The sequence below is a fragment of the Dendrobates tinctorius genome, unplaced genomic scaffold (genome assembly GCF_039654945.1).
Source record: "Dendrobates tinctorius isolate UK_male_01 unplaced genomic scaffold, ASM3965494v1 ptg000237l, whole genome shotgun sequence".
Classification (NCBI taxonomy): domain Eukaryota; kingdom Metazoa; phylum Chordata; class Amphibia; order Anura; family Dendrobatidae; genus Dendrobates; species Dendrobates tinctorius.
In genome coordinates this window covers 3,350,914-3,377,103 of record NW_027361904.1, presented here as the reverse complement: position 1 = coordinate 3,377,103, position 26,190 = coordinate 3,350,914, and the positions used below count along the sequence as shown (strand labels likewise).

Sequence of the window (26,190 nt, the reverse complement as noted above, 5' to 3'; positions counted from 1 at the left end):
GAATAGACTGTTAGAATTTGTATTATGGCAAGAAAAAAGCAGCTAAGAAAAACGAGGGGCCATCATTACTTTAAGAAATGAAGGTCAGTCAGTCCGAAAAATTGAGAAAACTTTGAAAGTGTCCCCAAGTGCAGTGGCAAAAACCATTAAGCGCTACAAAGAAACTGGCTCACATGGGGACCGCCCCAGGAAAGGAAGACCAAGAGTCACCTCTGCTGCGAAGGATAAGTTCATCCGAGTCACCAGCCTCAGAAATCGCAGGTTAACAGAAGCTCAGATTAGAGACCAGGTCAATGCCACACAGAGTTCTAGCAGCAGACACATCTCTACACCTGTTAAGAGGAGATTTTGTGCAGCAGGCCTTCATGGTAAAATAGCTGCTAGGAAACCACTGCTAAGGACAGGCCACAAGCAGAAGAGACTTGTTTGGGCTAAAGAACACAAGGAATGGACATTAGACCAGTGGAAATCTGTGCTTTGGTCTGAGGAGTCCAAATTTGAGATGTTTGGTTCCAACCACCGTGTCTTTGTGCGACGCATAAAAGGTGAACGGATGGACTCTACATGCCTGGTTCCCACCGTGAAGCATGGAGGAGGTGTGATGGTGTGCGGGTGCTTTGCTGGTGACAATGTTGGGGATTTATTCAAAATTGAAGGCATACTGAGCCAGCATGGCTACCACAGCATCTTGCAGCAGCATGCTATTCCATCCGGTTTGCGTTTAGTTGGACCATCATTTATTTTTCAACAGGACAATGACCCCAAACACACCTCCAGGCTGTGTAAGGGCTATCTGACCAAGAAGGAGAGTGATGAGGTGCTACACCAGATGACCTGGCCTCCACAGTCACCAGACCTGAACCCAATCGAGATGGTTTGGGTGAGCTGGACCACAGAGTGAAGGCAAAAGGGCCCACAAGTGCCAAGCATCTCTGGGAACTTCTTCAAGACTGTTGGAAGACCATATCCAGTGACTACCTCTTGAAGCTCATCGAGAATGCCAAGAGTGTGCAGAGCAGTAATCAAAGCAAAAGGTGGCTACTTTGAAGAACCTACAATATAAGACATATTTTCAGTTATTTCACACTTTTTTGCTAATTATATAATTCCGCATGTGTTAATTCATAGTTTTGATGCCTTCAGAGTGAATCTACAATTTTCATAGTCATGAAAATAAAGAAAACTCTTTGAATGAGGTGTGTCCAAACTTTTGGTCTGTACTGTATATATATCAGTGAGACATATATATTTATATTTCATAGAGACACAGATAGCAGAATGTGAAAAATCAATTATCGGCATCTGTAAAATCATTACAGAACCCGACAGGATATGAGACATGGGATACATACAGTAAACCATTGCATATCCGATAGATTTATATATGTCCCTCACTAATAATGTTAGTAGTGTGTTTGTGTAAAATTTTGGAGCTGTAGGTGTTAAAGGATTAATTCACGGAAAAAACTGGCATGGGCTCCCGCCCAATTTTCTCTGCCTGAGAGGGCAAGCCAGTGACTGACGGCAGATAATAATAGCCTAGAGAGAGACCATTGTTTTTGGGACCCCCCTGGCTAAAAAATCTGCCCCCAGCCACCCCAGAAAAGGCGCTGTAAAATGCACCAATTCTGGCACTTACCCACTCTCTTCCCATTGCCCTGTAGCGGATGGCATATGGGGTAATAAGGGGTTAATGTCACCTTGCTATTGTAAGGGAACATTAAGCGTGGTTAATAATGGAGAGGTGTCAATAAGACACCTATTCATTAGTAATCCACTAATCAGAAAGGGGTTAAAAAAAACACACATTAAGAAAAAAGACTTAATGAAATAAATAAACACAAAGTGCAGTCCAGTACCACAACACAATCCATCTGAAGGGCTTAAATAGTTTACAACCGGTAGTATATACACACATAAATAGTGTGTATATACACTGCTCAAAAAAATAAAGGGGACACTTAAACAACAGAATATAACTCCAAGTAAATCAAACTTCTGTGAAATCACACTGTCCACTTAGGAAGTAACACTGATTGACAATCAATTTCACATGCTGTTGTGCAAATGGAATAGACAACAGATGGAAATTATTGGCAATTATCAAGACACCCTCAATAAAGGAGTGGCTCTGCAGGTGGGGACCACAGACCACATCTCAGTACCAATGCTTTCTGGCTGATGTTTTGGTCACTTTTGAATGTTGGTTGTGCTTTCACACTCGTGGTAGCATGAGACGGACTCTACAACCCACACAAGTGGCTCAGGTAGTGCAGCTCATCAAGGATGGCACATCAATGCGAGCTGTGGCAAGAAGGTTTGCTGTGTCTGTGAGCGTAGTGTCTAGAGGATGGAGGCACTACCAGAAGACAGGCCAGCAGCTAAACCTGGGACATTAGTCAAAGTGGAGGAAATCCTGAACAGTTCCAAGTATCGGTCAATTTTGCAACAAAATCTTCAGACCTCAGCTAAAAATGAAGATGAAGTTCAGCTTTCAGCACTGTGAACCTAAGTGACCTCCAAATCAAGCCAGAGAACAGACCTGAACCCAAGTGACAATCTGTAGGTGACCTGTACACAGAAGATGCCCTTGCATTCCAGCAGATTTGGATCTTTCATCAAGCCTCCTTTACACTTTTTGGGATATCTGTAAGAATGATTAACACATTTTCCACATAGGTTCCACAAAGATGGCTTCTACCTTGAATGAATTGTCAGATGTCTAATAAGGACTGATTTTTGGGTAAAGCGTTTTCCACACTCTGAACAAGAAAACGGCTTCTCCCCTGTGTGATTTTTTTGATGTTTAACAAGATAGGATATGTGGTTAAAACATTTTTCACATTGTGGACACGGAAATTTTTTTTCTGTGTGCGTTCTTTGATGTGTATTTAAAACTGACTTTTGGTTAAAACACTTTCCACAAAGACTACATGAGAATGGCTTCTCCCCCGTGTGAATTATTTGATGCCTAACAAGAACTGATTTTTGCGTAAAGCATTTGCCACATTCTGAACAAGGAAATGGCTTCTCCCCTGTGTGAGTCTTTTGATGTTTAAAAAGATTTGACTGAATCTTAAAACATTTCCCACAGTCTGGACATGAAAATGTTTTTCTTTCATGAGTTTTTTGATGTTCAATAAGAAGTGACCTTTCGTTAAAACGCTCCGCACACACGGTACATGAAAACGTCCTCTCCCCTGGGTGAATTTTTTGATGTCTAACAAGATCTGATCTATGGTTAAAACATTTCTCACATTCAGAACATGAGAATGGCTTCTCCCCTGTGTGAGTTCGTAAATGTATAACAAGTCTGGATTTCCAAGTAAAACATTTTCCACACTCTGGACATGAATATGACTTCTCTCCTGTGTGAATTGCTTCATGCTGAACACCTCTGAACTGACTTTTATTTTGCTGGGGTGAATCAGGAGATTGAAGCTGTTTAAAGGGATTAGATGGCAGCTCTTGGATGTGAAGGGCTGAAGGCACATCTGTGATAAAGCCACATTCTTCATTTGTATGATGTATCGTACCATGATCATCTGGTTTAAAACCTGAAGATAGTTGTCCCTCTGAGGTTCGAGAACAGTAATCTGCCAAAAAATAAAATAAAAACAAAATTTTAAGCTTTTATTCTTAGAGTTTATATATAATACAAAATAACAGTTAACAGATCACGTGCTCAAGATTAATTTAGAAACTCATATTATAAAACCACATTGATACTCAGGATGCTGCCAAAGATAATACGATAAGACAAGACCTTCTGACATTTGCAATTGTGCATCATTAAAGGGATATTCTCAAGTTTGGAAGTTATCCCCTATCCACAGAATAGGGAATAACTTCCTGGCAGCTTGAAGTCTGACTCCTGGGACCCCCACTCATCCCAATAACCGGGGCTACGATGAGCACAGTGTGAATGGACTGTAAATCGATTATGAGTACTGACGCTTCATTCATTTTTAATGGGACCACTGGAGATAGCTGACTGCACCGTTTTGCTGCTCTTCGGCACTTCCGTAAGAATTAATGTAGAGGCAGTGTGCATGATCGACCACTGCTACTGTATATTAACATGGGGGAGTCCCAGCGATCGGGAAGTTATCTCTTATCCCAAGGGTACGGAATAACTTCCAAACTTAAGATGACAGGAGGTGAATAAATTTTATTTATTTTAAGGATGTGGGAGAACATAGGGATTAAGACGTGGTTGTCCAAGTAGTGGACAACCCTATTAAGACCCAGTAACTTCCAAATAAACTTGATGAGAGGGTGCAACGTAGAACATGACTAACCCAAATTGAAAAAAGATCCAATCTTGACCTTGTATCAAAAACCCCAATTGTATCAAGATGCACAATCTTCTTTACGATGAGTGCACACAGTGCGGATTCATCTGCGGATTTTTACGCGCGGATTTGCAGGTAAAGTGACCTGCGGTTTACCTGCAGATTTGCCTGTGGTTTTCCCCTGCGGTTTGACACCTGGACAATGGAACAGGTGTCAAACCGCTACAGAATCAGCAGAAAGAACTGACATGCTGCAGATTTCAAACCGCACCAAATCCGCACAGAAAAATCTTCAGCATGTGCACTGCGGTTTTGAAATCTCATTGATTTGCATTGTACTGTACAATGCCTGCAGATCCGCAGCAACATCCGCAACAACATCCGCAACGTGTGCACATACCCTAAGCCAGCTTTATGTCTGTGATAGTCAACACACACCACTCACCTGGGCGGTTATCTGTAGGGGTCTCTTCTTTACACCGCTGATCGCCCCTCGCATTAGGGGTCTCCTCTTTACACTGTTGATCGCCCATCACATTAGGGGTCTCCTCTTTACACCGCTGATCGCTTCTCACATTAGGGGTCTCCTCTTCACACCGCTGATCGCCCATCACATTAGGGGTCTCCTCTTCACACCGCTGATCGCCTCTCACATTTCTCTCTGGACCATTAATATTCTTCAGATCTTTATCTGGATCAAAAAACTGCAAAACAAATATTGTAAAAGTCCCCGATGATCAGAGAAATCCCCGGGAATAATGGTAAGAAGATTCGGACATGTGATGTCTGTGGTCAGCTGTGATCCTGCCGTCTCCACCGCTCTCAATACACAAGTACCGGGTGAGTCATAAAGGACGGACGTTTTTAAATTAATCATAAAATCGTTAAATATAAAGGACGGATGTATTTGAAGTGGCTATAACTCACCACCAGGTGGAGGTAGAGATGTGCGGGAGGCGGGGTTATGTTTGTGAGGTGAAAGCATTGTTTTTATTTTAGTTTCAGTTTAAGCTATGGTGCCGTGGACGATAGAACATCGCGTTTTTGCGTACGACAGTTTTGTCAAGAATAATGAGTGTATCACAGCCGTTCAGCGTGAGTTTCGGCGTCATTTCAATATTCACAGAAATCAAGCTGTTCCCGCTCGTAACAAACACTATCCTACGTTGGGTTGAAGCACTCCGTACACGAGGTACACTAATGAACAAACGACCACCCGGGGCTCCACGAACGGCACGTACCCCTGAAAATGTGGAACGCGTCAGGCAAGCCATGCTGCGCAGTCCGAGTCGATCTGCTCGGAAACATTCTTTAGAACTTGCCCTCAGTAATCGTACAGTAAGGCGTATTTTGCATTTAGACCTGCATTTCCACCCCTATAAATTGGCCATTGTGCAACAGTTGGAGCGCGGGGATTACGCAGCGCGACTGAAGTTCGCACATGAGATGGAAGCAATTATTGAGCAAAACGACAACCTTATTTTATTCATGAGTGATGAAGCTCATTTCCATGTCAATGGCATGGTTAATCAGCAGAACTGCCGTTATTGGGCCTATGAAAATCCGAAAGAATTACATGAACGACCGCTGCACAGCCCTAAGGTAACGGTGTGGTGCGCTATGGGCAAATATGGCGTGATCGGTCCGTACTTTTTCGAAGGCGATAATGGCAATACTGTTACCGTGAACTCACAACGTTATATCGCCATGATAAATAACTTCTTTGTTCCTGAGTTACGACGGCAACATATCCCCATCTCTAGTGTGTGGTTTCAACAAGATGGGGCAACGGCCCACACAGCCGGAGCAACAATGAACGTTCTTCGCCCTCTCTTCCCTGGTCGCATCATTTCCAGGTTTGGCGATATTAATTGGCCTCCTAGGTCCCCAGACCTGTCCATGTGCGATTATTACTTATGGGGTCACCTGAAATCACGTGTATACAAGCTTAAGCCTCGATCATTACAAGAACTGAAGGAAGCTATTCGAGTGGAAGTTGCCCAATTCGACAGAGTTGTGTTGGAACGTGTTGATGCCAACTTCCAAGAACGCCTTTGGAAATGCATCACTGATAATGGCCACCACATGGCAGATGTTGTTTTCCACACTTGAATTTGTCAAATGCTATTAGTATACGTAACCAAATCTGTGAATACATTTATATTTAATGAATATTTAACGATTTTATGATTAGTTTAAAAACGTCCGTCCTTTATGACTCACCCGGTATAAAACATATAATACTGGAGGAGAAAACAAGACTTAACACAAGGACGTCACAGTCGTCTACACATCATAGGGAGATCTCCATCTACCTGATGGTCCTGTGGAGGAGGAGGAGGAGGAGCGGGACATCTCTCTGGGGTTGTCCTCATACTGGAGAGAACTGAGGAGACACAGACAGGACTGACATCATTATTACATACAGAGAATTATAGGCCGTGTGTATTTAGTCCTGTCTATTACCTGGTGATGTGCAGGGCCGGTGCTCCTCCATCATCACCTCCTGGTACCGATCCTTGTGTCCTTCTAGATACTCCCACTCCTCCATGGAGAAATAGACTGTGACATCCTGACACCTTACAGGAACCTGACACACACAATGATATCGTCATCACGCAGAATCCTCCAGTGCCGTCCTGTATAATGTCCCAGCATTCCCATCAGCGTCACCTCTCCAGTCAGCAGCTCAATCATCTTGTTGGCGAGTTCTAGGATCTTCTGGTCATTGATGTCCTCATGTATCTGGTGGTGAGGTGGAGGCCCCGGGATTGGGCTCAGGGTTCCTCCCCGTCCTTCAGACATAGGGGCCTGACAGCGATCACTAGAGGTCTTCACTATTGTGTAATCCTGAGTGTGGAGACATTAATAATATCACTACAGACATCTCCAGAGTCCATCACCTCTCCGGTCATATCCCCTGTTATTCCCATAGATAATGAGGTCATGTGATGACATCAGAACCTCTCACCCCTCCGGTCATATCCCCTGTTATTCCCATAGATAATGGATGACATCAGAGCCTCTCACCTCTCCGGTCATATCCCCTGTTATTCCCATAGATAATGAGGTGATGTGATGACATCAGAGCCTCTCACCTCTCCGGTCACATCCCCTGTTATTCCCATAGATAATGAGGTCATGTGATGACATCAGAGCCTCTCACCTCTCCGCTCATATCCCGTTATTCCCATAGATAATGAGGTCATGTGATGACATCAGAGCCTCTCACCTCTCCGCTCATATCCCCTGTTATTCCCATAGATAATGAGGTCATGTGATGACATCAGAGCCTCTCACCTCTCCGGTCATATCCCCTGTTATTCCCATAGATAATGAGGTCATGTGATGACATCAGAGCCTCTCACCTCTCCGGTCATATCCCGTTATTCCCATAGATAATGAGGTCATGTGATGACATCAGAACCTCTCACCTCTCCGGTCATATCCCCTGTTATTCCCATAGATAATGAGGTCATGTGATAACATCAGAGCCTCTCACCTCTCCGGTCATATCCCCTGTTATTCCCATAGATAATGAGGTCATGTGATGACATCAGAGCCTCTCACCTCTCCGGTCATATCCCCTGTTATTCCCATAGATAATGAGGTCATGTGATGACATCAGAGCCTCTCACCTCTCCGGTCATATCCCCTGTTATTCCCATAGATAATGAGGTCATGTGATGACATCAGAGCCTCTCACCTCTCCGGTAAGATGGAAGATTATATCCAGGGTGAGGTTTATTATCCTCTCGGCCATTTTGCCTCTGTCCTTACTCATCCTCGATGGGTGAATCAGGAAAAATCTCCTATTTAGAAAAGAATAACAAAAGATCATTTATTAAATGTTGTTAAAAAAATATCAAAACGAGATAAACAATGAGATAATATATGGACATATTTTAGAGGATGTAAAGTGAAGATGTTTTGTTATCTGCTTGGATGCATGAGGTTAATAACTTGTCAGGCTGCTCCTCCATGATGGCAGTTAAAGCAGTGTCACATCTTCATGTCACTACAGCCAATCAGTTGAGGGATTTACAGAGGATTTTCTTTACTTTAACCCCTTGCTGACATCATGCGTAATAATACCTCCCGGTGCCCTGGGCCTATTTGACCGAGAACGGATTATTACGTCTGCACGATCGCCTGCGCGCACACGGGGGGTGTGAAGGCAACACCACCAGGTGTCAGCTGATTCTGACAGCTGACACCCGGCACCAAGTACCACAAGCGGTCACAGACCGCTCTCGGCAATTTAACCCTCGAAATGCTGCGATCGAATATGATTACAGCATTCCGGGTTCCGGCAGAGGGCTGACAGCCCCTCTGCCTTTGGATCGGAGACCCTGCGGCATGTCGCGGGGTCCCAATTGTTGCCATGGTGACCTGATGTCCAGGCCACTAGACCTAGCAAACTTGCTGATCATGCCCAGTGCATGATGAGCAAGTTTGTCTTGTTAGTGCAGAGCTGACTGTTTCTACAGCATGGGGATGTAGCTGCATCCCCATGCTATACAAGCAATCAGCCTGCAAAAAAATGATGTCCCATAGTGGGACAAAGTAAAAAAAAAATTGTAAATAATTGTACAAATTTTTTTTTTTTTTTTTTAAAAATCAAAAGATATTGTACCTACAAATAAATATTTGAATGAATAAAATATAAACAATAAATGTACACACATTTGCTTCCCAAAGATCGCAGTAAGGCTTGGTGCACATCTACATTGCGCTCTGTGCTGAGCACTTACACCGGGGTTTCCGGGTAAATCTCTGAAATATGTGATTCAGACGGAACCTCTGGCGAAAATTCCCTATAATGAGGCAGATGAAGGGGCTATGGACACCCTAAGACCTGTGATCCGGTGGTGTCCATCTTTTTAGGATTGCATAAAGGTGCCGTCGGCCACAGTTTTGTGCACTTCTGAAAAGAAGGACACTGCTGAACAGAGGCCAGACAGTGTCCAGAGTAACTCTGCTGCCTCATTATAGTGAATTGGTCCCTCAGGGGGGGTTTCATCTGAATCACGTCACTTAGATGGAAACCGCAAAGTCAGTGCTCAGGATAGAGTGCCGGATAAATGTGATCCCAAACATCATGTAAAATGTTCCCAATAAAAGCTTCCACTCAATTCACATAAAATGTAAGTGCCCACTCAGGCCTGTCATCTGTTAATGGAAATATAGGGGGCTTGCACGTTACTGGTAGCACAAAGGCTCTGGAAAAGTGAAATGGCTCCTCGCCCGCCAAAAGAACTTCAGCAAATTATGCTCTCCCAAATCCAAATGCCCCCTCCCTTCTGAGCTCCAGTGTGCCTAAACCATATACAGCGGCCACATTTGGCATTTCTGAAGCGATGAGAGACCCCCTAAATTAGAGGTGCATACCTCCAGAAGTACGGGCTGGGCATAACGTAGTGGTCACTACAACGTACTGGTCACTACAACGTACTGGTCACTACAACGTACTGGTCACTACAACGTACTGGTCACTGCAGCGGCAGTTTGAAATTTTTACTTCACATTCATTGCTGCCTGTTTCTGGAAGATACCCATGGAGTCAAAATCGTCACTACACCAGTAGATAAATTCTCAAAGGGGTATAATTTCCAAAACGGGGTCACTTGAGGGGGAATGCTGCTCTTCTAGCACTTAGGAGCTCTGTATATGGAGTCCTCAAACTGTTCTAGGAAAATCTGCGCTGCAGGAGGCAAATAGCGCTCTGTGCCTCCCGAGTCTCTCCGTATGGCAAAGAAGTACTGTACAGCCACATATGGGATGTTGCCACATTCTGTAGAAATTGTGGGACAAATCTTGGTGGCATTTTTACCCACTTCTTCTGTGACAATGTAAAATCTGGGGCTAAAACTAAATTTGATGGTAAAAATGTAGTCTATTCTGTGACCCACCTGTGGTGTCAATATGATCGCTGCACCCCTAGATGAATGCATTGAGAGTAGTTTGTAAATTGTGGTCACTTATGGGGGTTACGCTGTTCTGGCACCTCATGGGCTCTCCCAGTGGGTCATGGCACCTGCAAACCATAAGGGTATGTTTTCACGGTAAGTATTTGCTGCGGATTGGACATAGCGTCCAGATGTTACCGCATAGTGGTGGGGATTTTATGAAATCCCATTTCCACTATGCGTTCAAAGACGCAGGTGGCAGACCCGTGTATACGCACATGTGGCGCATCTTTCTAGACTGCAGCGTGTCTATTTAATTTGTGGAGACGCTCAGTCTACGCAACATAAATAGCACCCCTCTATGTATAGGGTGTGGTGATTCCGCTGCCGGTACGGAACGTGGAGACATACCCTACCAGTAAAATCTGGCGCTCCTTGCCTTCTGAGCTTTGCACTGTGCCTGAAAAATATTTCCCGATTACATGTAGGGTATTGGTGCACTCAGGAAAAAATGGACCTCAGTTGTAAAAAAAGAAAAATCCCACTAGCCCTTAGAAAAATTAAAAACATGGGGCTAAAACAACATTTAGGTGAGGAAAATGTAATTATTAGTTTCACAGTTCAACGTTATAAACCTCTGTGAAGCACCTGGAGGTTCAAGGGGCTTACCATTAACCTAAATAATTTCTTGAGGGGTCTAGTTTACAAAATGGGGTCACGTGGGTTTTTATTTCACTGATTAGGCACATCAGGGGCTCTGCAAATGGGACATGACGTCCGCTAAGGATTCCAGGAAATTTTACATTCAAAAAGCCAAACGGTGCTCCTTCCCTTCCGAGCGCTGCCGTGCGCCCAAACAGTAGTTTTCACCCTAATGTGGGGTATCTGCGTACTCAGGAGAAATTGCACAACAAATTATATAGTACAATTTCTTCTGTTACCCTTATGGAAATGCAATATTTTGTGCTGAAAACATATTTGTTGTCAAAATTTGATTTTTTTTTTTTTTTTAATTTTTATGGTCAACGCTATAAACTTCTGTGAAACATCTAAGGGTTAAGTGTGCTCACCACACATCTAGATAAGTTCCTTGCGGGTCTAGTTTAAAAAATGTCACTTGTTGGGGGTTTTCACTGTTCAGACACATCAGGGGCTCTCCAAACGCGACATGGCGTCTGCCAATTGTTCCAGCAAATTCTGCATTCAAAAAGTCAAACGGCGCTCCTTCTCTTCCGATCTCTGTCGTGCGCCCAAATAGTGGTTTACCCCCCACATATGGGGTATCGGCGTACTCATGAGAAATTACTCATCAAATTTTGGGGTCCATTTTCTCCTGTTACCCTAAAAAAAAAAAAAAAATTGGATCTGAAGTAAAATTTTTTGGTGAAAGAAAGTTAATTTGTTTTCAAAAATTTCCTGTGAAGCATCTGAAGGGTTAATAAACTTCTTGATTGTGGTTTTGAGCACCTTGAGGGGTGCAGTTTTTAGAATGGTGTCACTTTTGGGTATTTTCTATCATATAGACCCCTCAAAGTGGCTTCAAATGTGATGTGGTCCCTAAAAATAAAATGGTGTTGTAAAAATGAGAAATCGCTGGTCAACTTTTAACCCTTATATCTTCCTAACAAAAAAAAATTTTGGTTCCCAAATTGTGCTGATGTAAAGTAAACATGTGGGAAATGTTACTTATCACGTTTTTTGTGTGCCGTATCTCTGCGATTTAAGGGCATAAAAATTCAAACCACCGTCGGGGGCAAAGGGGTTAATAATCAATCATCTCACAGATAGATTCAAACAAAACAAAAGAAAAAACCCCAATCAGATAATAATAAAGAGGGAGAGAGGAAGCGGGAGAGCGGCGCTGTGACGGCCGGTAACACGTCTGACGCAGAGTCACCCAGCAAAGGGCTCACCGCCCAAGGGACCGGAGCTGCGTCCTGCCTGCTGATTACTGGGAGTCACTGCTGCAGCGGCACGTACGCGCTCCCCCATACACAGTGCAGGGTGACCAGCTAGGGCTACCCCTGTAGTTCGGGGTGAGGAGACAGGAACACACACATACCTCCCCCTGCAGAGCGGCCCCGCCGTGTGCGGACAGGACCTGCGTGACGTCACAGTCATGTGATCAGTCACATGGGAGCAGTCACATGATCGGGGGCGGAGCTCCAGGTGTCTCAGTGTCTGCAGGACTCTGCTGTGCTGGATGATGTATAGTATTATAGAGGAGGATGGAGCGGAGCTGTGTGTGTAATGTGTGCGGAGCGGAGCCGCGTGTGTAATGTGTGCGGAGCAGAGCTGTGTGTGTAATGTGTGCGGAGCGGAGCCGCGTGTGTAATGTGTGCGGAGCGGAGCCGCGTGTGTAATGTGTGCGGAGCGGAGCCGCGTGTGTAATGTGTGCGGAGCGGAGCCGCGTGTGTAATGTGCGCGGAGCGGAGCCGCGTGTGTAATGTGTGCGGAGCCGCGTGTGTAATGTGTGCGGAGCGGAGCCGCGTGTGTAATGTGCGCGGAGCGGAGCCGCGTGTGTAATGTGTGCGGAGCGGAGCCGCGTGTGTAATGTGTGCGGAGCCGCGTGTGTAATGTGTGCGGAGCGGAGCCGCGTGTGTAATGTGCGCGGAGCGGAGCCGCGTGTGTAATGTGTGCGGAGCGGAGCCGCGTGTGTAATGTGTGCGGAGCGGAGCCTCGTGTGTAATGTGTGCAGAGCGGAGCCTCGTGTGTAATGTGTGCAGAGCGGAGCCGCGTGTGTAATGTGTGCAGAGCGGAGCCGCGTGTGTAATGTGTGCGGAGCGGAGCCGCGTGTGTAATGTGCGCGGAGCGGAGCCGCGTGGGTAATGTGTGCGGAGCGGAGCCGCGTGTGTAATGTGTGCGGAGCGGAGCCGCGTGTGTAATGTGTGCGGAGCGGAGCCGCGTGTGTAATGTGTGCGGAGCGGAGCCGCGTGTGTAATGTGTGCGGAGCGGAGCCGCGTGTGTAATGTGTGCGGAGCGGAGCCGCGTGTGTAATGTGCGCGGAGCGGAGCCGCGTGTGTAATGTGCGCGGAGCGGAGCCGGGTGTGTAATGTGCGCGGAGCGGAGCCGCGTGTGTAATGTGTGCGGAGCGGAGCCGCGTGTGTAATGTGTGCGGAGCGGAGCCGCGTGTGTAATGTGTGCGGAGCGGAGCCGCGTGTGTAATGTGCGCGGAGCGGAGCCGCGTGTGTAATGTGCGCGGAGCGGAGCCGCGTGTGTAATGTGCGCGGAGCGGAGCCGCGTGTGTAATGTGCGCGGAGCGGAGCCGCGTGTGTAATGTGTGCGGAGCGGAGCCGCGTGTGTAATGTGTGCGGAGCGGAGCCGCGTGTGTAATGTGTGCGGAGCGGAGCCGCGTGTGTAATGTGCGCGGAGCGGAGCCGCGTGTGTAATGTGTGCGGAGCGGAGCCTCGTGTGTAATGTGCGCGGAGCGGAGCCGCGTGTGTAATGTGCGCGGAGCGGAGCCTCGTGTGTAATGTGTGCGGAGCGGAGCCGCGTGTGTAATGTGCGCGGAGCGGAGCCGCGTGTGTAATGTGTGCGGAGCGGAGCCGCGTGTGTAATGTGCGCGGAGCAGAGCCGCGTGTGTAATGTGCGCGGAGCGGAGCCGCGTGTGTAATGTGCGCGGAGCGGAGCCGCGTGTGTAATGTGCGCGGAGCGGAGCCGCGTGTGTAATGTGTGCGGAGCGGAGCCGCGTGTGTAATGTGTGCGGAGCGGAGCCGCGTGTGTAATGTGTGCGGAGCGGAGCCGCGTGTGTAATGTGCGCGGAGCGGAGCCGCGTGTGTAATGTGTGCGGAGCGGAGCCTCGTGTGTAATGTGCGCGGAGCGGAGCCGCGTGTGTAATGTGCGCGGAGCGGAGCCTCGTGTGTAATGTGTGCGGAGCGGAGCCGCGTGTGTAATGTGCGCGGAGCGGAGCCGGGTGTGTAATGTGTGCGGAGCGGAGCCGCGTGTGTAATATGTGCGGAGCGGAGCCGGGTGTGTAATGTGCGCGGAGCGGAGCCGGGTGTGTAATGTGCGCGGAGCGGAGCCTCGTGTGTAATGTGCGCGGAGCGGAGCCGCGTGTGTAATGTGCGCGGAGCGGAGCCGGGTGTGTAATGTGTGCGGAGCGGAGCCGCGTGTGTAATGTGTGCGGAGCGGAGCCGCGTGTGTAATGTGTGCGGAGCGGAGCCGCGTGTGTAATGTGCGCGGAGCGGAGCCGCGTGTGTAATGTGCGCGGAGCGGAGCCGCGTGTGTAATGTGCGCGGAGCGGAGCCTCGTGTGTAATGTGTGCGGAGCGGAGCCGCGTGTGTAATGTGTGCGGAGCGGAGCCTCGTGTGTAATGTGTGCGGAGCGGAGCCGCGTGTGTAATGTGTGCGGAGCGGAGCCGCGGGTGTAATGTGTGCGGAGCGGAGCCGCGGGTGTAATGTGTGCGGAGCCGCGTGTGTAATGTGTGCGGAGCGGAGCCGCGTGTGTAATGTGTGCGGAGCGGAGCCGCGTGTGTAATGTGCGCGGAGCGGAGCCGCGTGTGTAATGTGTGCGGAGCGGAGCCGCGTGTGTAATGTGCGCGGAGCGGAGCCGCGTGTGTGATGTGTGCGGAGCGGAGCCGCGTGTGTAATGTGTGCGGAGCGGAGCCGCGTGTGTAATGTGTGCGGAGCGGAGCCGCGTGTGTAATGTGTGCGGAGCGGAGCCGCGTGTGTAATGTGTGCGGAGCGGAGCCGCGTGTGTAATGTGTGCGGAGCGGAGCCGCGTGTGTAATGTGTGCGGAGCGGAGCCGCGTGTGTAATGTGTGCGGAGCGGAGCCGCGTGTGTAATGTGTGCGGAGCGGAGCCGCGGGTGTAATGTGTGCGGAGCCGCGTGTGTGTAATGTGTGCGTAATGTGTGCGGAGCGGAGCCGCGTATGTAATGTGTGCGGAGCGGAGCCGCGTGTGTAATGTGCGCGGAGCGGAGCCGCGTGTGTAATGTGCGCGGAGCGGAGCCGCGTGTGTAATGTGTGCGGAGCGGAGCCGCGTGTGTAATGTGTGCGGAGCGGAGCCGCGGGTGTAATGTGTGCGGAGCCGCGTGTGTAATGTGTGCGGAGCGGAGCCGCGTGTGTAATGTGTGCGGAGCGGAGCCGCGTGTGTAATGTGCGCGGAGCGGAGCCGCGTGTGTAATGTGTGCGGAGCGGAGCCGCGTGTGTAATGTGCGCGGAGCGGAGCCTCGTGTGTAATGTGTGCGGAGCCGCGTGTGTAATGTGTGTGTAATGTGTGTGGAGCGGAGCCTCGTGTGTAATGTGTGCGGAGCCGCGTGTGTAATGTGTGTGTAATGTGTGTGGAGCGGAGCCGCGTGTGTAATGTGCGCGGAGCGGAGCCGCGTGTGTAATGTGTGCGGAGCGGAGCCGCGTGTGTAATGTGCGCGAAGCGGAGCCGCGTGTGTGATGTTCGCGGACCGGAGCCGCGTGTGTAATGTGCGCGGAGCAGAGCCGCGTGTGTAATGTGCGCGGAGCGGAGCCGCGTGCGTAATGTGTGCGGAGCGGAGCCGCGTGTGTAATGTGCGTAGAGCGGAGCCGCGTGTGTAATGTGCGCGGAGCCGTGTGTGTAATGTGTGCGGAGCGGAGCCGCGTGTGTAATGTGCGGAGCGGAGCCGCGTGTGTAATGTGTGCGGAGCCGCGTGTGTAGTTTGCGTGGAGCGGAGCCGCGCGTCTAATGTGCGTTGAGCAGAGCCGCGTGTGTAATGTGTGTGAAGTGGAGCCGCGCGTGTAATGTGCCCTGAGCGGAGCCGCGTGTGTAATGTGTGCGGAGCGGAGCCACGTGTGTAATGTGCGCGGAGCTGAGCCGCGTGTGTAATGTGCGCGGAGCGGAGCTGCGTGTGTAATGTGTGCGGAGCGGAGCCACGTGTGTAATGGGCGTGTTGCAGAGCTGTGTGTGTAATGGGCGTGTTGCAGAGCTGTGTGTGTAATGGGCGTGTTGCAGAGCTGTGTGTGTAATGGGCGTGTTGCAGAGCTGTGTGTAATGGGCGTGTTGCAGAGCTGTGTGCGTAATGGGCGTGTTGCAGAGCTGTGTGCATAATGGGCGTGTTGCAGAGCTGTGTGCGTAATGGGCGTGTTGCAGAGTTGTGTGCGTAATGGGCGTGTTGCAGAGCTGTGTGCGTAATGGGCGTGTTGCAGAGCTGTGTGCGTAATGGGCGTGTTGCAGAGCTGTGTGTAATGGGCGTGTTGCAGAGCTGTGTGTGTAATGGGCGTGTTGCAGAGCTGTGTGTGTAATGGGCGTGTTGTGAGCTGTGTGTGTAATGGGTGTGTTGCAGAGCTGTGTGTGTAGTGGGTGTGTTGCAGAGCTGTGTGTGTAATGGGCGTGTTGCAGAGCTGTGTGTGTAATGGGCGTGTTGAAGAGCTGTGTGTGTAATGGGCGTGTTGCAGAGCTGTGTGTGTAATGGGCGTGTTGCAGAGTTGTGTGTGTAATGGGCGTGTTGCAGAGCTGTGTGTGTAATGGGCGTGTTGCAGAGCTGTGTGTGTAATGGGTGTGTTGCAGAGCTGTGTGTTTAATGGGCGTGTTGCAGAGTTGTGTGTGTAATGGGTGTGTGCAGAGCTGTGTGTGTAATGGGTGTGTTGCAGAGCTGTGTGTGTAATGGGTGTGTTGCAGAGCTGTGTGTGTAATGGGCGTGTTGCAGAGCTGTGTGTGTAATGGGCGTGTTGCAGAGCTGTGTGTGTAATGGGCGTGTTGCAGAGCTGTGTGTGTAATGGGTGTGTTGCAGAGCTGTGTGTAATGGGTGTGTTGCAGAGCTGTGTGTGTAATGGGCGTGTTGCAGAGCTGTGTGTGTAATGGGTGTGTTGCAGAGCTGTGTGTGTAATGGGTGTGTTGCAGAGCTGTGTGTGTAATGGGTGTGTTGCAGAGCTGTGTGTAATGGGTGTGTTGCAGAGCTGTGTGTGTAATGGGCGTGTTGCAGAGCTGTGTGTAATGGGTGTGTTGCAGAGCTGTGTGTGTAATGGGTGTGTTGCAGAGCTGTGTGTGTAATGGGTGTGTTGCAGAGCTGTGTGTAATGGGTGTGTTGCAGAGCTGTGTGTGTAATGGGTGTGTTGCAGAGCTGTGTGTAATGGGTGTGTTGCAGAGCTGTGTGTGTAATGGGCGTGTTGCAGAGCTGTGTGTGTAATGGGTGTGTTGCAGAGCTGTGTGTGTAATGGGTGTGTTGCAGAGCTGTGTGTGTAATGGGTGTGTTGCAGAGCTGTGTGTGTAATGGGCGTGTTGCAGAGCTGTGTGTGTAATGGGCGTGTTGCAGAGCTGTGTGTGTAATGGGTGTGTTGCAGAGCTGTGTGTAATGGGTGTGTTGCAGAGCTGTGTGTGTAATGGGCGTGTTGCAGAGCTGTGTGTGTAATGGGTGTGTTGCAGAGCTGTGTGTGTAATGGGCGTGTTGTGAGCTGTGTGTGTAATGGGTGTGTGTGTAATGGGTGTGTTGCAGAGCTGTGTGTGTAATGGGTGTGTTGCAGAGCTGTGTGTGTAATGGGCGTGTTGCAGAGCTGTGTGTGTAATGGGCGTGTTGCAGAGCTGTGTGTGTAATGGGCGTGTTGCAGAGCTGTGTGTGTAATGGGTGTGTTGCAGAGCTGTGTGTGTAATGGGCGTGTTGCAGAGCTGTGTGTGTAATGGGCGTGTTGCAGAGCTGTGTGTGTAATGGGTGTGTTGCAGAGCTGTGTGTGTAATGGGTGTGTTGCAGAGCTGTGTGTGTAATGGGCGTGTTGCAGAGCTGTGTGTGTAATGGGTGTGTTGCAGAGCTGTGTGTAATGGGTGTGTTGCAGAGCTGTGTGTGTAATGGGCGTGTTGCAGAGCTGTGTGTGTAATGGGTGTGTTGCAGAGCTGTGTGTGTAATGGGTGTGTTGCAGAGCTGTGTGTGTAATGGGTGTGTTGCAGAGCTGTGTGTAATGGGTGTGTTGCAGAGCTGTGTGTGTAATGGGCGTGTTGCAGAGCTGTGTGTAATGGGTGTGTTGCAGAGCTGTGTGTGTAATGGGTGTGTTGCAGAGCTGTGTGTGTAATGGGTGTGTTGCAGAGCTGTGTGTAATGGGTGTGTTGCAGAGCTGTGTGTGTAATGGGTGTGTTGCAGAGCTGTGTGTAATGGGTGTGTTGCAGAGCTGTGTGTGTAATGGGCGTGTTGCAGAGCTGTGTGTGTAATGGGTGTGTTGCAGAGCTGTGTGTGTAATGGGTGTGTTGCAGAGCTGTGTGTGTAATGGGCGTGTTGCAGAGCTGTGTGTGTAATGGGCGTGTTGCAGAGCTGTGTGTGTAATGGGCGTGTTGCAGAGCTGTGTGTGTAATGGGCGTGTTGCAGAGCTGTGTGTGTAATGGGTGTGTTGCAGAGCTGTGTGTAATGGGTGTGTTGCAGAGCTGTGTGTGTAATGGGCGTGTTGCAGAGCTGTGTGTGTAATGGGTGTGTTGCAGAGCTGTGTGTGTAATGGGCGTGTTGTGAGCTGTGTGTGTAATGGGTGTGTTGCAGAGCTGTGTGTGTAATGGGCGTGTTGTGAGCTGTGTGTGTAATGGGTGTGTTGCAGAGCTGTGTGTGTAATGGGCGTGTTGTGAGCTGTGTGTGTAATGGGTGTGTTGCAGAGCTGTGTGTGTAATGGGTGTGTTGCAGAGCTGTGTGTGTAAGGTACATGAAGCAGAGCTGTGTGTGTAATGGGCGTGTTGCAGAGCTGTGTGTGTAAGGGGAAGCAGAGATATCCCTCGAGTTCTTGTGGAAGGTCACATTAGTGGAGAAAGGGGGCGTGGCTTGGACTCTTGCGATGTGAGGACGCCGGAGTCTAGAGCTCCCTACAAGTTTCCCTTCTGAAGCTACTTTGAAGTGAAAAAATGAGTATGTTCACTGACTTTTTCTACATGGGCTTATTGCTGCTCTTCTTGTGATGATTTTGAGACCAAAATCGCAATTTTTGGACCTGGCACACAGAAATTTTACCTCAGAGAAGCCGGCAGGGTTTGAAGCGCTGCTGCGGCCTGCCAGGCCCTGACCTGAATGACATGGAGCGCTAATACCCGGTGCAGCGCTACATTATTGTGGTAATCTCTGCCTCATCGGTAACAAGAGAAATAATAATTATTCTTATATCGCTGCTGCTGCGGTGGGACTGCGGAGAGGGCGTCCGACATTGCCCACTCAGGCTTAGTTTGGGCAACGCTGCCTTCCCCCCTTGTGTCTGCTGTTGGCGTGCTTGTCCTTTTGTGTTGCTGCGTCAAGAAATGTAGTTACCGAGAGAAGAAGAAGAAGCCGAGGACAAGACGGCGGTCAGGGTTGGACTGGCCCACCGGAGAATCCTCCGGTGGGCCCTCACTTCTCCTTCAGGAGATTGCATAGTGCAAACCTTGCTGCTGCAATTGGGGTCTTGAGTGGGCAAGAAAGGTGGGCCTTCAGAATCAAATCCTCTGGTGGGCCCCATGTTCTTCAGTCTGACACTGACGGTGGTTATCACCCGGGACTGACATGGATGGTACCGACATCTCACTTGCGGAGACAAAAGCCACAGTTGCTAAATATCGACCGGCAATTACAGAAAACCAAGATATAGCAGAGCTGAGCATCGGGATTTAAAGTAATAGAGGAGACGAGAAGCATTTCTGGGGTTAATAACGAAAGATTGTGAGTGAAGTTTATATAGAACTGATAATTTTATTTTGAAGATAGATATTTGGTTGTATTTCTTTTTGGTTTAAATTTACTTCTCTACATTTTTTTATCTTGTTTATTACCTCATCTCAGTATACTAAGATGGAAAGAGGGGGAACGACATTAATAACTCCTGTTCCCACTGCCGGCAAATCGGCTGATTCAAACAGTGGCAAAAATAACAATCAGAGAGGCAGTGGTAGGGTTGGCGGATCGCACTAAATATAAATTATGATAGCGTGCTATCGCAGCCCGGGGCCCACCGTGCAGAGATGATATGCTGCTGCTAACGGACAATGGTGGAGCCGTGCGTCGAGCATTTACCAAGAATCACACTGTGTGTGTAACTCCACACAGTGTCAACTGAACGCCAGATACCCGTCTCTGATAACGTCTGCAGCTGGAGAATCCTGGCGACATTTGCCATGCTTAAAAGCCGCCATACGCTGGGAAGCATGGTTGTGTTTTTGCTGATGTCTAAAGCTGTACATGGAACATAGAACTTGCCCGGGGGTGCCTGGGCCTTCAGACACAGACTCATAAAAGCTGACCCATTTTTGTATGCTCCCTGTTGCCCATTCAATCTAGGGGGAATGTATCCCTAAAAGTATCTCATCCATACCCCCAGGGATAACCTCAAAGGAGATTATCTCCTGATGCTTCGGAGACACAGTGAGAGTAAGGGATTACAGTCTGATGGGAAATTGGGGTTGGCAAAACAGCCACATTAGCTACCTGAAAAGACATCAGCTTAGGTAGCATCACTACTGGGATAGCCTGCCGTTGGGCGAAGCTAGCGGACATGAAAGTCCCTCAGCCAAGGAGTCTATGCAAGCCTGCGCTGTGAGAGAGGTCCACCCAAACGTCAGAGAAACCTCAAAAGCCAACTTGGGTGACACCTCAACAGGTACTAGTGAACCTCTCTCCAAAGCCACTTGAGTCTGTGACTCTTCCTGACGTTTGATACATTTATTGGCAAAATGACCGACTTGCCCGCAGGCAAAACAAGTCCGTTGCGGACTTGCCGAGCGGGAGATTGGCTGCGCTCGAGAGACGTCCATGGGCTCTACAGGGTCGTTAACCTAAGTTGGGAGACACATGGGATTGGCAAAGTTCGGAGCCAACAGAACCCTAGGTTTAGTATGAGCTCACTTCAAACCACGATCAACATGCCGCAGATCTATGCGGGTGGCCACTGATATTAATTCCTCCAGGGTAGTTGGAATCTCCATAGTGGCCAAAGCATCGCTAACCTGATCTGCTAATCCCCTCCAGAAGATGGGTATTAGGACCTTATCAGGCCACTCCAATTCTGTAGCCAGGGTACGAAACTGAATGGCAAACTGGCTAACCAAGGACAAACTCTGAGCTAAAGCCAGGAGTTGGAGTGCTGTATCATGGGTTAATTGTGGCTCCAAAAAATCTCAGGGCACCCAGAAAATGAGAGGCGCTAAGGATCAGGTGATCATCTCGTTTCCATAATGGCATAGCCCACTCCAACGCCCTGCCTGACAAAAAGGAAATTATAAATCCCACCTTGGTACGCTCTGTTGGGAATCATGAAGCCAGTAACGCCAGGTGGATTGAGCACTGATTCACAAGCCCTCTAAAAGCTTTGTTGTTTCCGGAAAATTTTTCGGGCAGCGAAAAATGCGGCACAGAGGAAACAGGAGCCGCAGCAGTAACCCTAGTAGTGGCTTTGGCGGCTGCTTGTGCTACCATAGCGGCGAGGTCCACAGCTGAAGTAGCCCGCTCAAGAGTGGTCAATCTGCTCGTAAGCTGCTAGACGTACAGCTGAAGACGCTGATCGTCCGCAGGGTCTGCGGACCCCTGCGGACCCCTATTGCTAGCCAGACCCTGCGCTAGTATACTGTTAGGGTTGATGGATCGCTTTAAATGTAAATTATGATAGAGTGCTATCGCAACCCGAAAAAATAAGACCTCACATGACTCGGTGGGTCAAAATATGGAAAAATTATAGCTCTCAATATGTTGTGATGCAAAAACTTTTTTTTACAATAAAAAAGCGTCTTTTAGCGTGCTACAGCTGTCAAACATAAAAACCGCCATAAATAGTAAATCAAACCCCCCGTTATCACCCCCTTAGTTAGGGGAAAATAATAAAATTTTAAAAAAATATGGACTTAGGCTCCAGAGTACGACTCTGCACGTGTATACCAAGTCACCATAGTCTTAGCTGGAGAGGCAGCGGCAACTACACATGCAGCATGAGCCTGGGCCAGGAGTTGGGTCTGAAGTCTGTGCTGAGCAGTTGTAGGGTCGGTGGGCCGGGCTGGGGGGGTGGTCCCTCGATATACCGCTCAGTGACGTACAGACACAAGATAAAGGCAAGTTTCGGGTGCAACAGGTCCAAGTTTATTTTCCACCGTCCGACTGACGGCCCTCACAGCACACCGCAATATCTTTCTCACGGCCCTCCGTGTCCAGGGCCGCTTCACACACCGTACTTTACACCAGGGTCGTATTTATACGCACCGCCCCTTTTCCACTCTGTGACGATCCTGTCAGCTCAGTTACTGTGGCCGCCTTATGCCCGTACACCATCAGCACTTTACTGGTCAGTTTCGTCGTTCCAAATACGGTGTCCTACACCCAGTGCTACGTCTATACTGCGGTTCTTCCTGTCAGGACCACCCCCCTGATGTACTCTCTCCTCAGTCCCCCTGGTTTGGTTTTCCTCACAGTGCACAAACTGTCGTAGTCCTCCTGTCACTGGAGCTCCCCCTGGGGACTGGAACTTTCTGGAACCCTCCTGTCAAATTTATATCATTCGCGGTTCCCTGTAACTCCGCCCCCCATGACCAACGGTTTCCTAAGCCCTAAGCTGATGTCAAATCCTTTGCTCACACTCCTCCCTGCCCTCTAATGGTCAACCCAAGGTACTGCATGTCCACTACACTTTCTCAGCTGTTTCCCCACTGTAGTAACTGACACCTATCTAAACTGTGCAAACCTTTCCTTCTCTATTCTGACAAGTCCGTCAGGTACCTTCCACTATCTGGTACGCCATGATCGAGGCCTCACACCTACCAAATCATTGCCGGCGTCCATCTTTCTCCTTCAGGGGTGTCCGTGATGTCGGGGACCTGACCTAGGACGGCTGTCTTTCTCACGTCTTCCATCTCTTTTAGCTTTATTTCAGTTACATGTCATGGTCGGCGTCTCGGTTTCCCAGACCTTCTCCACACATAGACCCCTTTCGGATCTCACACTTCCCTTTGGTCACACAGACCTTTCCTTACCCGGACCTGTTGCATTTTTCTTGTGCATATTATACAACAAAACATCTTTATAATATCACAAGTACCCCATTTTTTATATTTTTTTTCATTTTCCTTTGCTTTTAAACCAACATATAACAATAAAACATCACATGTTCTCCTCCCCCCTTCCTTGTACATGGACACTCTCTTCTTGACATCCCTGCTTTGCCAGGCTTAATACCAAAAAGAAAAACCCAAACTTCTATATTAAATGTTTTGTTTTTTTACTCGGATGCAAACAGTACTTGTGATTTGTTCAACGGTGCAACGAAATTTCAAAAGTTCAAACCACTTCCTAGTGGCCGGCAGCAAGGGGCCCCAGAGCCGTGGAGCTCCCAGGATGCAGGGAGTGTCCGCAATAGTCCTCTTTACGGGGGCTCATGTTCTTCTGGCTCAGCAATCACAGCTACCGCGTAGTAGCCGCGGGGACAGTACTCTTTTGTAGTACGACACCAAGTCCCCCTCTTGTAGAGTCTGGCCGTGACGAATGGAAACCACATTTACGTAAACTTTCTGGCCAGTCTCATCCCGAATAAAGCCGTATCCTTGAGCGATGTTGGTATACACCAGCCGTCCCTTGGATCTCTTAGCCGCCATTTCATCCTCCCCCCCTGCGTGGAGCTGGTTCCATATCTCCCACTCCTGGGCCGCCTTCCTTATAACCTCTGCGACCCAAACAAAGGGTACACTACAGGCTCGGGAGTCCGGTGGGCGGGGCTTCACCGAAGAGAACGGGGCAGAGGCGGTCAATGATGTCAGTGGCTCAGCAGCCGCTGGGGCCGGGTGGCGGATGGGAGCGGCCATGTTCTTAGGAGATTGGACCACAGGGCCTGTCACACAGGCCGCAGTCGATTCCAGTGCCGGCATAGCGGCCGCAGGGTAGGCCGCACCTGCAATTTCATCCGGAGCCGGGGCATCGGCCACCTTTGAAGAAGCGGTCGCTAGCGGCAGAGGGGATGCAACAGTGTCTTCTTCGGTCAGGTTCCGCACCGTGGCGCCACCGGGTGGAGTGGTTCGGGACCAGGAGCGGAGGCCCTGCTCAGTTCTGCGCATATAGTAGGGCCCTCCTTGGCCGGGCTTTCGGGGGCACAGGATGCCGCACGCTGCGGCCGAATGGTAAGGGCCACTTGCGGAGCCACTGTCGGGGCCGGGGGAACTCTCACCTTCCCCAGTGCAGTGGCCTCCGTCTCCTCATCACGCGGCTCCTCCCGCAGTCTCCGCTCTTCATCCCGCCTTCCGGCGGGGCTAGCCTCCAGGCTCGGGCTCCGCAGGGAGGCTCTCCGCTGGTAACTTAGGTGGCCGCTGCCGGTGGTTCCGCACAGGCTCCGCTCCTTCGCTCAACATCCAGCTGCCTGCCCGTGGCCCTGAGGGGAACATTTCCTGGCATGGCTCGACCTCCCGGCGCCACCGCCACTCTAGGTGCCCGATGCCCCGACATCCACAGCATCTCATATCGTCCGATGGGCAGCACTCGAATGGCGCCAGACAGCCGCAGCCAAACTTTTTCCCTGTGCCACTACCTCTGCTGGGTGGGGCGATGGCAGACCTTTCCACCCACTTGTCAGGGTCCAGTACATGGGAGCGCCGGCGTCCTGGTACATATTGCTGGCACCAGTGGTACGTAGGAGGGTGCCCCAGTCCATTGGAAACAACAGCAAACACCTGGAACTCTCTGCGCTGAAGCAGCACCACCATCTTGCACCAGTCCTGGTACCTCCCCGGATCTTCTGCTGGCGACGCAGATACGCCACAGCGTTCCCAATTTGTAATCCACAGGTGGGTAATTTGTATTCCACAGGTGTTTGTAATCCAAGCAGTGTAGTCCAAGTCTTTCTCCATCCTTTAGGGCAGGCCTGCCGCAGAAGATGACGTATTAGCGGCGGCGATCCTGCCGACTACGCCAAGTGTAGGGTCGGTGGACCGGGCTGGGGGGGTGGTCCCTCGATATACCACGCAGTGACGTACAGACACAAGATAAAGGCAAGTTTCGGGTGCAACAGGTCCAAGTTTATTTTCCACCGTCCGACTGACGGCCCTCACAGCACACCGCAATATCTTTCTCACGGCCCTCCGTGTCCAGGGCCGCTTCACACACCGTACTTTACACCAGGGTCGTATTTATACGCACCGCCCCTTTTCCACTCTGTGACGATCCTGTCAGCTCAGTTACTGTGGCCGCCTTAGGCCCGTACACCATCAGCACTTTACTGGTCAGTTTCGTCGTTCCAAATACGGTGTCCTACACCCAGTGCTACGTCTATACTGCGGTTCTTCCTGTCAGGACCACCCCCCAGATGTACTCTCTCCTCAGTCCCCCTGGTTTGGTTTTCCTCACAGCGCACAGACTGTCGTAGTCCTGTCACTTGAGCTCCCTCTGGGGACTGGAACTTTCTGGAACCCTCCTGTCAAATTTATATCATGCCCGGTTCCCTGTAACTCCGCCCCCCATGACCAACGGTTTCCTAAGCCCTAAGCTGATGTCAAGTCCTTTGCTCACACTCCTCCCTGCCCTCTGAGGGTCAACCCAAGGTACTGCATGTCCACTACACTTTCTCAGCTGTTACCCCACTGTAGTAACTGACACCTGTCTAAACTGTGCAAACCTTCCTTTTTCTATTCTGACAAGTCCATCCGTCCGTCAGGTCACCTTCCCTACACAGTCATCCCAGCAGCCGAGCCTGAATGGGAGACCACTGCACCAGACAAGGCCTGGGATCCATCCCGTGCAGTGGGAGAATCCCGGCCTCTAACAGACAGACACTCATTGTATCATTCTCAATCAAAATCACCTGAGGACTTTTCTAGTCTAATAAGTCCCAAATAATCTAGATCCCCTAACCCTAACAACAATCCTTTTTTACTTCATACTATAGCGCCATGAAAGAGGGTCTTTCTAAAAAAAAAAAAAAAAATCTCCTTTCTAAGCCCTCCATTAAGACACTCTCAATAGTAGACTGAAAAATGTGAAAAATTGGAGCGGGTGTGGCTTGGAAGCACACTGAGATGGATGTGCTTCCCTGAGCTCTGCAGAGTTAGGACCTGGAAACTACTTTTAATGTCTCTTATTTAAACTATTATGGACTTTTTTTACTGGAATAAATTCCTGGATTACTC

General features: G+C 49.6%; 1 protein-coding gene across 1 annotated transcript in view; it reads right to left on the bottom strand.

Moving 5' to 3' along the window:
* Nucleotides 1-1,851: 1,851 nt before the first annotated feature.
* Nucleotides 1,852-26,190, bottom strand: part of LOC141060434 (uncharacterized) — a 108,589-nt gene continuing 84,250 nt past the window's right edge. Inside the window, 1 exon segment of the mRNA XM_073556683.1 lies at nucleotides 1,852-3,387. Within this exon segment, the coding sequence (XP_073412784.1) occupies nucleotides 2,698-3,387 (690 nt within the window). The 3' untranslated portion in view covers nucleotides 1,852-2,697.